The following is a 17,043-nucleotide window of genomic DNA, read 5'->3' as shown; positions in this document are numbered from 1 at the left end:
CCCCTCCACCCTCCCTCTTATCTTAGCACCTCCTGGATGATGGGTCATCCTTGCACCTTGTTCACTGCCCTGGGTCAGAAGCAGTGTCGCAAGACACAGCACATCCATAGCAAGGCTGCTTCATTAAATCGGTGACCCCCCTTCTCCGTCCCCCCATGCATAAAAGGAGAAGACGGGGAGAAATCCCTCCGGGCTGCGTCAAAATTTTGCTCACACATACTACCTCACCCCCATCCCCCTGCCCGTTCTACCTCATGCATCACATCATCATCCTTATACAACCATTCTCTGTTCACCCCTGTCTTCTGTCCTCTCCCGTCCTTCCTCAACAGACGTTCCCCTCTTCCCCAAAGCCCCCTTCACCCCATCCATCCACCTCATCCTAGGACGTCCCCTCATGTTCACTCCCTCCACATCTGCCTTCCATACCTCTTTTACTAGTCTTTCTTCACTCATTCTTTCCATGTGTCCAAACCATCCTAATGCTCTTTCATCAACCCTATCTCCCAACTCCCTTTCCACCCCTGTTCTCCTCACCTCCTCATTTCTCACTCTATCTAGCCTAGTAACCCCCATCATACTTCTCAGACACCTCATCTCAAATACATTCAAAGTCCTTCTCTCTTCCTCTTATGTTCTATGTTTCTGCCCCATACAGTGCTGTTGGCACAATCACTCCTTCATATAGTCTCCTCTTAGCATCCATTCCCAAATGTCTATTCCTCATTACACCTTTTAATCCACCAAGGCATTTACTCGCTTCTCTCAGTCTACATTCTACCTCCACCTTCACTCCACCTTTTCCTGCCATATTTGTACCCAAGTATCTAAAACTATCCACTTCCTCCAGTTGCTCTCCCTTAATGCTTACTTCCGGTCTACTGCCACTTTCACCCCTTGTACATCTCATCACCTTACTTTTACCCACATTTATCTTCAGCTTTCTTCTATCACACACTCTCCCAAACTCTGTCACCAACTTCCTCAATCCCTCCTCTGATCCTGCCACAAGCGCAGTGTCGTCCGCAAACAACAGCTGGCTCACCTCCCACTTTTCTCTATTTTCTTTAACCATCTCTAACCCCTGACCCACTACCCTTGCATTTACCTCTCGCACTACCCCATCCATGTATAAGTTGAACAGCCAGGGTGACATAACGCATCCTTGACGAAGTCCCACCTTTACCTTGAACCACTCACTCTCTCCATTTCTAATCCTGACACAAGCTCTACTACCCTCATAAAAACTCCTGACAGCTCCTAGAAGCATATATATACATACACACACACACACACACACTTTCAACGAACAGACAGCTTGAAGAACGTTCTGAAGAAAAGTGCCGATTGTGGATCCCAACACAAAGTGAAGTGCCTTTTTGTATTTACAGGGTGGGGGGAAATTGCTCGTGGGGCAGTGGGTAAGTAGGAAAAGAGGAGAAGGGGAGGGATTGCTGGGGAAATGGAAGGAAATGAGGAAGTGGAGGACTTGGCCCAAGCAGACAAGCGTAAGGTCAACATGAAACGACCACCGGACCAACTCAGTGACGACGAAATGGCTAATAAAAATGTAAAGATTAGAAGTATAGAGAGGAGCAATACAGTAGAAAGTGACGAGAATATGTTCCAGGGATTTAAAGAGGGTGGGGGGGACACAACCCCCCCCCCCCCCCGACTGATAAGACTAGAGGAGAGAGTTGATAAGGTGATAGAGGACTTGGAACATAGGTTAGGTAATGTTGACTCCATTTTCCAGAGAGTTGAAAGGTTGGAAGAACTAGAGAAGGCAAACAGAAACTTAACTGATGAAATAGAGGGCCTAAAAAGACAGTTAAGAAATGTAAAGGAGGAGAATGAGAAATTGAAGAAGAATAGTAATGAAAACAGAGACAATAGCTAAAGAAGCTAAAGGTTTCATTCACTGACATAGTCAAACAGCAATTGAAAGAACATAATGAAGACTCAGTTATTAAAGTGATGAGACAGAAGGAGAATATAGTAAGAGAATTAGCTGACAAAAAGAAATGTATAATTATATTAGGAATGGAAGAGAAACATAACCCAGATAGAACCTCAAGAATCAATGAGGAAAATGAAAGAGTAAGCAGTTTATTAAAATTAGTCCAGGAAGATGAACCAGAAATTATGAAGGAAATTGAGGAAAAATTCAGACTCGGAAAATATAGTACAGATAAGACCAGACCAATTAAGATTAAATTCAGGTCACAAACAACGGCAGAGAAAATTCTATCCAAAACAGGGAAACTAGCAACAAGTGATCAATATAAAAAGGTATGGATAAAAAGAGAAATGAATAAGGAGGAAAGAGAGGCAGAAAAGCAGAAAAGACTTGAAGCTAAGGCAAAAAACGAGGAAAGAACGGAGTCGGAGAAAGAGAGATTCTATTGGAGAGTAGTGAACATGAAAATAAAGCAGTTCGACATACAAAAGAAAAACATAAGGGAAACAGAGAACACAATGGAAGTGGCAGAAAACTAAGAGCATCTTACACAAATATAGATGGATTGATAACAGGATTGAATGAGCTGAATGATTATTTGAAAGAAAAAGAACCGGACATAATGGGAATTGTAGAAACAAAATTAAAAGGCCCACTACCACCCAACAGTGTAGGACATGATGCATACAATTATTGGATTAGAAACAGAAAAAACAAGGGGGTGGAGTTATGTTCCTGACTAAGAAGGATATAAACGTGAAAGGTGTCATATATGGAAAGAATACAGTAGAGATGATTATGATAGAAGTGGAAGACCGAGATAAGAAGAGCAGAAAATTTGTGATCAATTATGTGCCTCCGAAAACAGCCTCATGGGAGGAGAGTGAATATTAAAGTGTGTTAGAGGACACAAAGATAGCATTAAATAAAATAATGGAAGACGGAGGAAGAATAGTTATGATGGCGACTTTAATTGCAAAGAAATCTGCTGGGAAGAAATGACAGTAAAGAGTGGTGATGACTCATGGGGAAATGCTCTACTTGAGATGATTACTGACCATTCAATGACACAATGGATACAGGAGAACACTAGGTATAGAAATGAAGAAGAACCATCGAGACTAGACTTAATAATTACATCTGAACCTAGAATAGTGGACAAGATTGAATATAAAACACCAATGTAAAAGTGACCACATATTGATTGAACTGGAACTTAATGAAGAAAAATATATGAAAAGAAATGAACAATATAGAAAAGGAAGAATGATGTATGAAAAAACAAACTTTGATAAAATAAGAGAATTCTTCCAACAAGAAAACTGGGAAGAAATATACAAAGAAGAAACAACAGTGGAAGAGAAATGGAATATTTTGACAAAAATTTACAAAAAAGGAGTGGAAAAGTATGTCCCAAGACAAAAACAAGAAAAAGAACATGTAAAATGCTGGTACAACAAAAGCTGTAGGGAGTTAAAAGACAAAAGAGACAAAGCCTGGACCAGATGGAAAAAAGACAGAAGACCTGAAAAATGGAAAATATATACCGGTTATAGAAATGAATATGTACAAAAGTGCAGAGAGGAAAAGAGAAAATATGAAAAAGATGTTATAGAAAAGTGTAAAGATCAACCAAAATTATTTTACAGATTTGTAAACAATAAACTGAAAAACAAACAAGACTTGGAGAAATTAAGACAAGGGGGAGTTGAATACACTGAGGAAATGGAAATGGCAGAAATTATGAACAAACATTTTAAATCGGTGTTTACAAGGGAAAATATACAACCTGAAGAGATTGAGTGGAAAGAAAAAGTCCCCCCTATGGAAGAAATAGAAGTAACAAAGAATGAAATATTAACACACTTGAGTAATCTTGATGTCAGAAAATCGCATGGGCCAGATGAAATAGCAAACTGGATTCTGAAAGAATGCAAGAATGAACTGGCAGACAAAATACACAGCATACTAAACAGTTCCTTGAAAGAAGGAAAAGTTCCAGAAGATTGGAAAAAAGCAAATATAGTACCTATATATAAAGGAGGAAATAAAGAAGAACCTACCAACTATAGACCAGTCTCTCTAACAAGTACAATAGCAAATCTTTGTGAAAGAATGATCAAAAGTAGATGGGTAAAATATTTAGAAAAAAATAAAGTGTTAAACCCAAGGCAATTTGGATTCAGACAAGGACGATCATGCGTCACCAATTTAATATGTTTCTATTCAAGGCTAATAGATATAATACAAGAAAGATGGATGGGCGGACTGTGCATTTCTAGACCTAAAGAAAGCGTTTGACAAAGTACCACATAAGAAGTTGCTTAAGAAATTAGAAACTGAAGGAGGAATACAAGGAAAACTACTAAATTGGATGGAAGACTTTTTGCAAGAAAGAAGAATGAGAGTAGTGATAAGAGACCAGCACTCAGAATGGGATGAAGTAATAAGCGGTGTTCCGCAGGGAACAGTACTGGCCCCAATAATGTTTGCTATATATATTAATGATATGGATGAAGGAATTGAAAGCCATATGTTCTTTGCAGATGATGCAAAACTACTAAAAAGAGTGAAAACAGAAGAAGATTGTGAATCACTACAGAGAGATCTATATAAAGTACAGGAATGGAGTAGGAAGTGGGAGATGGAGTTCAATACAAAAAAGTGTAGTATAATGGAATTTGGAAAAAGCAAAAGCAGAGTAACAGGATCGTATAATTTCGGAGAGGAAGGAATAAAAAAAGTAGAAAATGAGAAGGACCTGGGAGTCATTGTTATGAATAATATGTCACCTAAGAAACATATAAATAAGATTTTTGGAGAAACTTATAATTTGATAAGAACAATCAAAGTTGCATTTACATACCTGGATGAAGAAATGGTGAAGAAAATCCTAATCACCCTGATAAGACCAAGATTGGAATATGCAGCAACGATATGGTCACCAAGTACAAAAAAAATGTATAAAAAAAACTTGAAAGAATACAAAGAGCAATTACAAAACTGGCACCTACACTCTCAAAACTATCATATGAAGAGAGACTACAAAAACTTGAACTACAGACACTAGAGAAAAGAAGAGAGAGAGGAGATTTGATAACTATTTACAGAATCATGAAAGGCATGGAAATTACTGATAGAGAGAAGCTGATAAAATGGGATGACAGAAATACAAGAGGACACGGAAAGAAGATAAAAAAAGACAGCTATAGAAGAGATTTGAAAAAGAACAGCTTTCCTCACAGAGTAATAGACAGTTGGAACAAGTTAGATGAGAAAGTGGTGTGTGCAAAAACAATACATGAATTTAAAAATAGTTTAGATAAAATGAGATATGAAGACGGGACCCCACGAGCATAGCTCCCCTTCCCGTAAAATACAACTAGGTAAATACATATATATATATATATATACACACACACATACACCAAAGGCTTTTCCCCTCTTTATAAGGCAGGTAACCAAGTTAAAAGGCATGTACACAATCCCACCTATTTCACTCTCGCCCATTCCACTCCCATCCACTACCCTTTCCTCACCTTAGCTCCTCATGGATGATGGGTCATCCCTGTGTCCCACTCACTGCCCAGGGTCAGAAGTAATGCAGCAAGACATAGTACATCCACAGCAAGGCCATTTCATTTTATATATATACAGTGAGACCTCTCATTAACGGACGTTAATTAGCTGTGTTTTCGGTGTTTTGGAGTGGTTTTCGGGTGGCATAGTGATTGCATGCACTAAACAACAGCACCAAAAACAACAGTACCAAAAACACAGCGAAAACACCGCAAACACAGCTAATTGACGTCCGTTAATGAGAGGTCTCACTGTATATATATATATATATATATATATATATATATATATATATATATATATATATATATATATATATATATATATAATTCTTTTCCTTTCTTTTCTTTTTTCTCTTTGCTTTTAATCTTTCTGTGTTGTTGACATAGTAAATTCACCTAGATTTTGAGAACATTTGATATCTGTTTTATGAGTAAATGTTGGGGAGTTTTCCTCACCTCTCAGGTTGGGAGGGGATAGGTTTTTGTGTAAGTTTATCAGTTGCATGTCACTTGTGCTAAAGATTATACTTTGGATAGTTTTTAGAAATTTTTGTTAAGTGGGAAGCATGATGCAGCTGTTTATCTCAATGTACATACTTAATACAATGGAATATTTAAAAATCAGGTTTCCTCATTCATTTGAATAAACCCAAAAACAAAAAATTCTTACTTAACTCCTTTGATCCAATGATACCCAATGTGTGTTTTGTTTTTGTTTATGCCACACAGTTTATGTCTTAACCTCTTAACCCTAATAAGGAATACATCTTGCAATTGGATACATGGTCAAGGCAATTTTGAGTTTCACGGTCAGTTGTGTCCATAAAAATTGCTATCTGGCAATTATATTTATTTCAACTAATTATTATTCATTCATACAAAGACCTCTGTAAGGGGCACCACCCTAGTCTTACGATGGAAGGAGTTTGTGACGTTAAACTGTATCATTTCGCCCCATCTTCTCCTTTTATGCATGGGGGGACGGAGAGGGGGGTTACCGATTTAATGAAGTGGCCTTGCTGTGGATGTGCTGTGCCTTGCGACACTGCCTCTGACCCAGGGCAGTGGACAAGGTGCAGGGATGACCCGTCATCCAGGAGGTGCTAAGATGGGAGGGAGGGTGGATTGGAGTGGAGTGTATTTAGGGATGGAATGAGTGGGAATGATTTTATGCTTTTTTCTTTTTGGCTACCTCCCTTATAAGGGGGAAAAAGCCTTGGTATATGTATGTATGTGTGTATCATCATCATTATTCATTTATACATGTATAGGTACCAGAAATCTTATTTTTGTTCTCCAGTATGATAAAGTTTCAATAAAATAGGTTTCAATATATATATATATATATATATATATATATATATATATATACATATATATATATATATATATATATATATACATATATATATATATATATATATATATATATATATATATGTATATTTCCTCAAGTGATGCCAGGTTTTCCAGTAACATTTCAAAATGGGATGTATTCCTTACTAGAGTTAAAGGGACTTTGAACGAAATGGGGTCTCTTATTAGATTCAGGATGTTTGCTGGCTGAATGGGTCAGATCACTGCTGCCGCCTGTGGTGGAGGTCAAGGTGACAACAGTTAACTCTCACCAGCGAGTTGGACCAAGAGCATGGTTCACTAAATTCCACACCACAAAACCCTCTGTAAGGGGCACCTTTCTTGCCTCCAGATAGGGGGAGCTTGACATGTTAAACTGAATCGATCAATGCGTATCAGCTGGGTATAATCAACTGTCAATAGATGGAGCTAGATTTGTAGGTGGTATTATTGGATAAAGGATTTAAAACATCAAATTCCTTGATTTGACAGCCCAGAAAGCTAAGTTGACACTTGACAGCTGCTTAGGAAGTTTGTTCTGTATTTTTTAAAGGCATAGTCTTTCTGGATTTTTCCAAAACTTTGTGATTCTTTTCAGGAATGTGGGCACATGAGCTGACAGTCGGAGATTACCAGACACTCATTGATCGAGGATGGAGGCGAAGCGGCCAGTATTGCTACAAGCCTACCATGGATGTGGTATGCTGCCCGCCCTACACTATCAGGTAAGATGACGTAAAGCATTAAAGAGTTTAGAACAAATTAATTGTGGTACTTAAGGAAAAGACCAACGGAGTATACCAGCCTGTGGTTTGTGATGGTTCTTTGTCATGCCCAGAGGAGGATACACAATTCCCCTCCTTATAAGTGCATTACACTTCGGACCTTACCAATGTCCTCTGACAAAAGTACCCCAAGGAAATCCTGTATTTGCTCGGAGGTATGGTCCCAAAGGGCTGGTACCTGTTTGTATTCTATGTAGTACAGAACCTGGCTGTAAATTTATAATCTTCATGAGTTTTTGGCATACTGTGGTGAATAACTTGTTGTCTAAATCCTCTGTTTGCAATGGATATGCATCAGGTGTGATTCCCAGAATTTTAAGATTTTTGTTTAGTGGAATGACCTGGGGATGGAGAAAGGGGGTTGCTGATTAAGTGAAGAGGCCTTGCTGTGGATGTACTGTGTCTTGCTGCATTGCTTCTGACCCTGGCATGGGCAAGAGACAGGGATAACCCTTCATCCATGAGTAGCTAAGATAAAAGGGAGGCAAGGGTGGTGGACAGGAGTGGGTACATGCCTTTTGATTTGGCTACCTCACATATAAAGGGGAAAAAGCCCGTGGTATATACATATAGATCAGGGTTTCTCAACTTTTTTAGCCATATCGCCCCCTTTTTCATTTGAAAAAAAAGAAGGACCGCCCCCCCCCCTTAATTGGAAAATAATAATAAAAATTATTGCAACAATGATAAACAACTAATTTAAAATGTTTTACTCATGTTGTGTTTTAATGAGATCCTTGGGCCCAGTTGGTGCTTTGCTACTAGATCTTTTGTATTAGGCTTAAAATTTGTCAGTTAGAAACAATACCTGTGACGTTTTTCGCCCCCCTGAGCTCAAAAATCGCCCCCGTTGAGAATGACTGATATAGATCAATGGGAAAGGGTTAGGTATAATGGCAGCATCTTCAATGGATTCATGGTAGAGGTGGACAGTATTACTGATTACTTTTTTAATTGTTGCAGATGTGATGCTACACAGGTACAATTGACTAAGTCACAGAAAAAGGTCTTGAAGAGAATGCATCGCTACCTCAGTCATGGGACAACTAAGGAACAAGATAGCAGTAGTGAGCAGCAATCTAACAATATTGGTAAATGTTTTCATTTCTTCTCGAGTGCCCTATTTAGCATTTGAATAGGGTAGTTCATGCTGGGGATGTCCCATCATCCATGAGGAGCTAAGATGAGAGGGAAGAAAGGGTGGTAGGTGGGAGTGGGTACTTGCTTCTTGACTTGGCTACCTCCCTTGTAAGAGGGAAAAAGCCCTTGGTATATAGATAGATAGTTCATACCAAGTAATTTAACCACTTCAGTATGACTCAAATTCTTAAGTGCAACACCGGCTGCCATATGTATGATGCATCACACTACTTGCATTATAAGATATAAAAGTCAATGCTGTATTACTCGTTCTCTTTTACTCTGAGTAATAATAAACACAGAAAACGTGTTCAAACCAGTTTACAGAATCCAGGGGTAACTCATGTACAACTACAAAAAATATATATAATCAAGGTGCCAATGCCGGCATCCTCGTGTATCCACTTGTGTCTTATGCATTGTACTGAAGTGGTTAAGCTTTCATGAATTAGTACATCCTTGTAGCTGTACTGTACACATTGTTTACTGTGTGCTAATATGTTGAGGATGCTAAAGAAAAATCAAGAGAATACATGGTGATATGGTTTACTAGTTTTTAATTTGAATTACATGATGTAACTCGTTTTAATTGAAGGTCACGGTTACAAATAAAGATAGGTAGTTGTAAAAACTAAATTTAAAAGTTTATTTTTATGTTGTAAATGGTCGACTGTGGAGGCTGAGGTAAGGAGCACATGTCAGCTAGTGCTCTACAAATGGTATTGTCAACTGTGCTCTGTGTTCAGACCTCCTGGGCAAGTGGTCATCATCAGTTGATGTTGGATTCAACACTTACCAGTTGCTTTTACTTGCATTGGAAGTTAGTTACCTACATACATACACAAAGGCCTCAGTTCCTTGTGTAAGGGAAGTGGCCAAACCAAAGCATATTTGTGCAATGGCTTCTCATAGAATGAAGGAGAAAAGGCCTGGTATTTGTATTATGTACCTTGGTCATGTTTTAGAGGCCTTTTAACATCTCATTCTCCTCTTCCTTCCCACTTAACCAAGACCTGTTAGGAAGCAACCAGACTCGTAAATCCTGTCTCACAAATCCACTCTTTAAACAGATCTTGATGGTGGAGGCCACAGTGGTGCTTATGTTCAGCCTGGTTTTGAAGTCAAGAAGGACTTAGCTGAAATTACGCTTTCAGCAAGCAAATTAGGTAAGTGATTGTGTAGAGAGTTTTGGGAGGAATGTCATTGTAGTGGTATAGGAGAATTACAATGCTAGAATAGGGAATGAAGCAATATATGGAGTTATTGGGAAGTATGGAGTGCCAGCTAAAAATCATAGTGGAGAGTTAACCCCTTCAATACGAGCCAAAATCTCGCGGGCAGCATTAGCTGCCAGACGTGCGATGTTGCGTCATAATACTTGCATTATAAAAAATAAAGTCACCCGTGAATTTTGATAACCATAGAAAATATGATGAAGCCAGTTTACAAAGTATGGGGGTCATACAGGTACAACTACAATAAATATAATCAAGACGCCGATGTCGGCATCCTCGCGTACCCACTTGCTCCTCATGACGCCTACGTAGGCGTCACAGTATGGAAGGGGTTAATAGTAGAGATGTGTTCAGAGAGTTGATGATAGTGCATTGTTTAGGAAGAAAGTCAAACATATGTACACATGGGAGAGGGTGGGGGGTGGAAGGAAGGCATTAATGGATTATGTAGTGGTATCCAGGAAAAGAGTAGAAAGAGTTCTGGATGTCCATGTTCCTAGAGGGAGAGAGTGGGAGAATATCAGGTCATTTCTAAGTGGAAGGTAAGTGGAGAGTGGAGGATAAATGAAGAAAGGAGAAAAGGGCAGAAGGTGGAGAGGTGCTTAGAGTGAACTGTGTAGATGAGAAGAAGTGTGGGAGGTGATGGAAGAGGAGTGGGGTTGTTTCAAAAGGGGGAAGTGACAAGGTGTGCAGAAATGGTATGTAGAGCAAGGAGGATGGGAGGGAATAGAAGGAAGGGTAGCGAGTGGTGGGATGATGAAGTGAAGAAGGTAACAGACGAGAAAAAGCAAGCATTGAGGGACTGGTTGCAAAGTAGGACAAGAGAAGATATGTGAGGTATAAAGAAAAATAAGAGAACCAAAACAAAAGATAGAGGAGGCAAAAAGGAGGAGTAGATGTAAAATGAGGGAGGAATATAACAGAAAATTTTGAAAGCAATAGAAAGATGTTTTGGAAGGAAATTGAGAGCGGAAGTGGAGGTGAGTCAAATAGAGAAGAAAAGTTAAAAGGTGCAGATGAACAGATATTAACAGAAGAGGAGGCAGTAAGGGGACGATGGGCATAGTGTTTTAGAGAGCTGTTTAATGTGAAGGAGGATAGGGAGCTATTGGTAGTAGCAGTAGGAGACACTATGAAAATGACATTGATGGGAGAAGAAAATGGAGGAGAAATAAGAAAAGATGAGGTGCCAGTAGTTCTGAAAATGATGAGAACAGGTAAGGCACCTGGAGTGGATGAATGTCATTCAGATTGTCTGAAGAAGGGAGGTACAGTAATAGTGGTATATATAGATTATGGTGGCTACCTCCTTGGTAAAGGGGAAAGAGCCTTTGATATATAGATTATGGATTTGTAAAAGGCTTGTGACATGGTAGACAGGAGGGCACTGTGGGAGGTTTTGCAGTTATATGGGATTGGGGGAAAGCTGTTAAGGGCAGTTGAGTTTTTACTAAAGTAGTAGAGCCTTTGTTGAATGGGAAATAGAGCGATTGATTTGAGGTAAAGGTGGGACTATGTCAGGGATGTGTCATGTCACAGTGGCTGTTCAATGTGTACATGGATGGGGTGGTGTGGGAGGTAAATGCGAGTGTAATGGACAGGGGACTGGAGATGGTTAAAGAAAATGGAGAAAAGTGGGAGATAAGTCAATTGTTGTTTAATAACAACACTGTGCTTGTGGCAGGGTCAGAGGGGGGATGGAGGGAGAAGTCAATAGTTGTTTAATAACAACACTGTGCTTGTGGCAGGGTCAGAGGGGGGATGAAGGGAGTTAGTGAAGGAGTTTAGGAAGGTGTGCAATAGGAGAAAGTTGAAGGTGGATATGGGTAAAAGCAAGGCGATGAGATGTACAAGGATAGAGCTTGGCAACGAGTTGGAAGTAAATCTAAAAGGAGAGAGGCTGGAGGAACTGGATAGCTTTAGGTACTTAGGATGGAATGTGGCAGGAAAGGGAGGAGTGGAGGTGGAGGTAAATTGTAGACGGAGAGGAGCAAGGAAATGCCTTTGGGGGATTAAAAGTGTCATGAGAAATAGACATTAGGGAATGGATGCTAAGAGGAAATTGTATGAAGGAGTGATTGTGCCACTGATGTTGTATGGGCCAGAGACTTGGAATTTAAGAGAGGACAATTTTTTAATGCGTTTGAAGTGAAATGTCTTGAGAAGTATGGTAGGGGTTACTAGGTTGGATAGAGTGAAAAATGAGGAGGTGAAGAGGAGAGCAGGAGTAGAAAAGAAGGTGACAGATAGGGCTGATGAAAGATTATTGGGATAGTTTGGACCCATGGAAAGAATAAGTGAAGAAACATTAGTAAAAGAGGTGTGGAAGGCAGAGGTGGAGTGAATTTGAGAGGACGACAAAGGATGAAATGGATGGATGGGGTAAAAGGGGCATTGGGCAAAGAAGGGAGAAGGCAGGAGATAGAGATGAGTGGAGATTGATTTTATATAGATGATATTGTTATGCAAGGAAGGGAGGAGTGGGGAATGTGGGGGTGTGTGTGAATGATATTTTCAGGCAGCCCGAAGAGATTTCTCACCTTCTCTTGTTCTGCATGAGGGGACAGAGAGGTGGGGTCACTGATTAAGTGAAGCAGCCCTGCTGTGGATGTACTTTGTCTTGCTACATTGCTTCTACCCCAGGGGAGTGTGCAGGATTCAGGGATGACCCACCATCCATGAGGAGCTAAGATAAAAGGGTGGTGGATGTAAAATGTTTTAATGTTATTCTAAGATGTAATCATTCATATATAAAGAAAGGGGGGTCCATTTAATGAAGCAGCCTTGCTGTGGATGTGCCGTGTCTTGCGACACTGCTTCTGACCTAGGGCAGTGGACAAGATGCAGGGATGACCCGTCATCCAGGAGGAGCCAAGATAAGAGGGAGGGTAGAGGGTGGAGGGGAGTGGAGTGTATTAGGGATTGAATGGGAGGGAATGGTTTTTGTGCCTTTGTTTTTTGGCTACCTCCTATGTAAGGGGGAAAAAGCCTTTGGTATGTGTATGTCATGTTTTTGTATTGTAACAATGCTAATTATGTATTTCTTGTTGATAAATTGCATATGTCTATTCTTGCACAGGAGAGAGGATTGCAGCAGCATCTTCAGAGATCAGCCACGGTACAGCCACAGCGACAGATGGCAGCAGCAGTGGGAACAAGGGTGTCTGTACACCTGAAGAGGAACCTGAAGATACGGGGGATGGGCAGATCAGTAGTCGTGAAGGCAAGAAAAGGACAGCAGCTCAGAACCAGCTGAGTAAACAACCAGCTAAAGCTCCAAGAGCAGGTGGGATTTCACTGACAGGTGGTCGGGTACCTGTTGTCACAAGTTTGACTGACTGGAAACTCGGGGGTTCAGTAGGACCCAGTTGTGGTTCCAGGGTTCCTCCCATAAATCTGTTTGGGAAGAAACTTTGGAATGTTGTTATAGATGTATTAAGAGTGTCTGCTTATAAGGAAGAGAGAAAAAGAGACGAGTTGTAGGTTGTCTACTGCCCATATGTGGAGAAATAGTCACAATAGATTGAATTGATACGGAGAGATTTTGTAAGAAGACAGTGTCAACCCTCATGAGCTATGCCCCCAGATGGAGTCAAGCCAAGGGTGTTGATCAATTTTGAAGACGAGTAATAGGGAATTGATGACCTGATTACGTATTGTTTTGTTTTGGTAAGGTTGGATAGGGCAGATCAAAGAATGTTGAGTTGGTTTGTGTGAAAGCAGAGGTGGATGGAGTGAGCCCGTGAGGAAGACTGAGAATGTGGTAGATGGATGGGATAAAGGGGAATGTCTGTTGAGCGAGGAAGAGAGTGTGAAAAGGTATCGAGTTGAGGGAGATTGTGAATAAACGAAAGGATTGATGGTATGTTTTGTGAATTGAGTAGATGAGGAGGGAAGTGGACGTACAAAGCTAAGAGGATAAACCATCAGTTTTGTCATGCCCTGCTGTGGAAGAGGTGTTCTTTGCTGTGTTGCCTTTAACACAGTCAGTGTGACAGGGAACATGGACAATTTTCATCCTAGAGTTTGTATTTACCTAGTTGTATTATACGGGAAGAGGAGCTATGCTCGTGGTGACCCATTTTTGTATCTCACAAGATCAAGTTTGTTCTTAAATTCTTGTATTGTTTTTGCACACATTATTTCTTCATCCAATTTGTTCCATATATCTATCACTCTGTGTGGGAAGCTGTTCTTTTTCAGGTCTCTTCTGAGATGGGAAAGGTGTTTGATTTTTATTTGATCTATTTTTATTTATTACCATCCCCTGTGGTAGGAGATGAGGGGTGTGTGCTTGCCTTGGCCGGCTACCTTCTTTATAAGGGGGAACAGGTTTTTGGTGTATAGTTAGAGTTTATGATTATTATTGCACATATTTTCTCTCTCTTCATTTTTGACAGTGAGTGAATGGATTATGATGAAAGTGAGGCTGTGCCATTGTTGCGTAATGTCATTATGATTGTTGGAAATGTATATGTATGGAGTAGTACATACATATATATACCAAAGGCTTTTTTCCCCTTACAAGGGAGGCAGCCAAAAAACAAAGGCACAAAAACCACTCCCACCCATTCCATCCCTAACATACTCCACTCCCCTCTACCCTCTTCCCTCCCTCTTATCTTGGCACCTCCTGGATGACAGGTCATCCCTGCATCTTGCCCACTGCCCTGGGTCAGATGCATGGAGTGATGCATAAGGTAAATGGAAGGGTGCTGGCCAGGGATTTGGAGTTTGTGAGAGTGGTGGGAATCGGAAGTTGATCCAGTTCTTTGTGGACGAAACTGCATTGTATCTAAGCCAAAGGAGGGATCGAAGCAGTTGGTGGCAGAGCTTAGGTTATGTGAGAGGAAAACATATAGGTTATGTGAGAGGAAAACATATATACATGTACCAAAGGCCCTTTTCCCCTGTATAAGAGAGGTAGTTGAAAGTAAACATAGTGACGGGATGTACAAGGAGAGAGGGTGGCAGTGAGTTGGAGGTTAAGTTAAAAAGAGATAGACCGGAGGAAGTAGAGATATTTAAGTATTTAGGATTACATGTAAAAGGGAATGGAGGGGTGGGGATGGACGTGAATTATAAAGTGAATGAAGTGAGTAAATATCTGGTGAGGAGTGAGAAGTGTCTTGAGATTGGTATTTGGGGATGAATACAAAGAGGAGACTGTATGAATGGTTGATTGTGTCCACGAGATTGTATGGAGCAGACACTAGGAATTTAAAGAAGGAAAAAAAAAAAAGAAAAAAAAAAAAATTGAGATGAAGTTCTTAAAAAGCATGGATGTGGTGGATAGAGTAAGTGATAAGGAGATGAGACTGACAGGTGGTAGAGAGATGGTAGAGTATTGGGATGGTGTGGGTATGTGGGAAGAATTTGTGAAGAATGACCAGCAAAAAGAATGTTGGAAGGTTTTTGCAGTAATTCACAAGGCACACGTGAAAATAATTTGCAGAGAAACCACTGGGAAATAAGAAACTTAGCCCGAAAGTTTTCATCTATTTAAGACATTATCAGGGATGACCCATCATCCAGGAGGTGCTAAGATGAATGGGAGGGTGGAGAGGTGTGGAGTGTATTCAGGGATGGAATGGGTGGGAGTGATTTTATGCCTTTTCCTTTTTGGCTACCTCCCTTGTAAGGGGGAAAAAGCCTTGGTATATGTATGTATGTATGTATCAAGGAATACAAAGTGACAGAGACTTAGGTGTATATATATACATATATTAGTAGGGAACATGGTAAGGACACACAAGATGCTTCATAACCAGGAAGGTTTTATGGAGTAAATTTGAGGGTAAAAACAAGAATGGAATGGATGGATGGATGGATGAGGTAAAACGGGCATTGGGTAGAAGAGCCCATCAAGCAGCAAAGTGAGAGGACGAAGATACATGTGGAGAGTGACTATGAGTGGATAAGGAATTGATGCAACTCAAAGGATTTTTTCATGTCTTTTATAAATTCTTGAGTGGATGAGGGCAGTTTCCATATGGTAAAACTTTAGGTGACATGGTTCTTATGTAGTCCTGCATTATTTCCTGTTTTAAACTATGAAAAGGGGTGCATACAGCCAAAATAAAAGGTCAAGTCCCCCCTCCTCTGTTCCTCCAACCATATGTTAAGAATTAACTTTGTGTGGGTTCACACAGTCATGGCTTTGTCTCTGACAGTGCCATGGTCTCGCAATTGCGGTATTGTCGTGAGTGGTTTTCATGAAGAATCATCAGTTGATGAAAGCTATCATGAAAACCATTTGTCATGATAATGTCGTGATTACAAGGTCATGGTGTCGTCGGAGACAGTCGTAACTGTAAACCCACACCTGTGTAATCCCCAGAGGTTATACATAACTGGATAAGATAGCCCAGCACTGGCCAGAATAAAATACTTGGCATCCTCCAGTTTGGAAAGATTTAGACATCTCAGTCCAATGTTTCTGAAAGGTGTTGGCCGAGACCCAAATCGTCCGCCGTGTAAAAAGGCTAAACAGTTGCGAAGGGAGAGGTACGAGGCCAGGCACGATGGTGACGTTTCGAGCAAAGCTGCCAAGAAACACAAAGGCGGCGGTAGCGACCCGAAGGAGATTGAGGACTTTCTAAATGAACCCATGTCCGACCAACCAGCGCATAAATTAGAGGTGAGTTTCTAGATCAGTATTACTAACTTCCTACTACTGAGCTAGTTTTCCTGAGCAGGCATTACTAAATTTGTAGTACTAGTGTGTTTTTAATTTTCTAAATAATTGTTAAATCTGTATATAAACTTAATATGATTTTTTTTTTTTTTTTGTGATTTGTGAAATTTTAGAAAACCCTTTTGAAATGATGTCCAGTGTTCCAGTTAGTCAGAGCTTTAGACTTCACTTATTAATAATAATATTATATATATTTTTATGTGTTTATTTATTTTTTTTTTCTTCCTCCCACTTCTTAATGTGGCAAAAAATTTCGAACATTAATTTCTTTCATAGAAGAAGAGTTAGT

General features: G+C 40.0%; 1 protein-coding gene across 4 annotated transcripts in view; it reads left to right on the top strand.

Annotated features, from left to right (window-relative positions):
* Ate1 (arginyltransferase 1) overlaps positions 1 to 17,043 on the top strand; it is a 32,738-nt gene that overhangs the window by 2,620 nt on the left and 13,075 nt on the right. For all 4 annotated transcript variants that reach the window (XM_076182243.1, XM_076182242.1, XM_076182240.1 and 1 more), the window contains exons 2-6: positions 7,496 to 7,622; positions 8,646 to 8,773; positions 9,893 to 9,988; positions 13,137 to 13,343; positions 16,504 to 16,697. In XM_076182243.1, the coding sequence (XP_076038358.1) occupies positions 7,496 to 7,622; positions 8,646 to 8,773; positions 9,893 to 9,988; positions 13,137 to 13,343; positions 16,504 to 16,697 (752 nt within the window). The remainder of the gene's footprint in view (positions 1 to 7,495; positions 7,623 to 8,645; positions 8,774 to 9,892; positions 9,989 to 13,136; positions 13,344 to 16,503; positions 16,698 to 17,043) is intronic.

The sequence above is a fragment of the Oratosquilla oratoria genome, unplaced genomic scaffold (genome assembly GCF_046742065.1).
Source record: "Oratosquilla oratoria isolate Oo_2021 unplaced genomic scaffold, ASM4674206v1 SCAFFOLD53, whole genome shotgun sequence".
Taxonomy (NCBI): domain Eukaryota; kingdom Metazoa; phylum Arthropoda; class Malacostraca; order Stomatopoda; family Squillidae; genus Oratosquilla; species Oratosquilla oratoria.
Note: the sequence above shows the minus strand (reverse complement) of the source record. Positions and strands in the feature narration are given on the sequence as shown.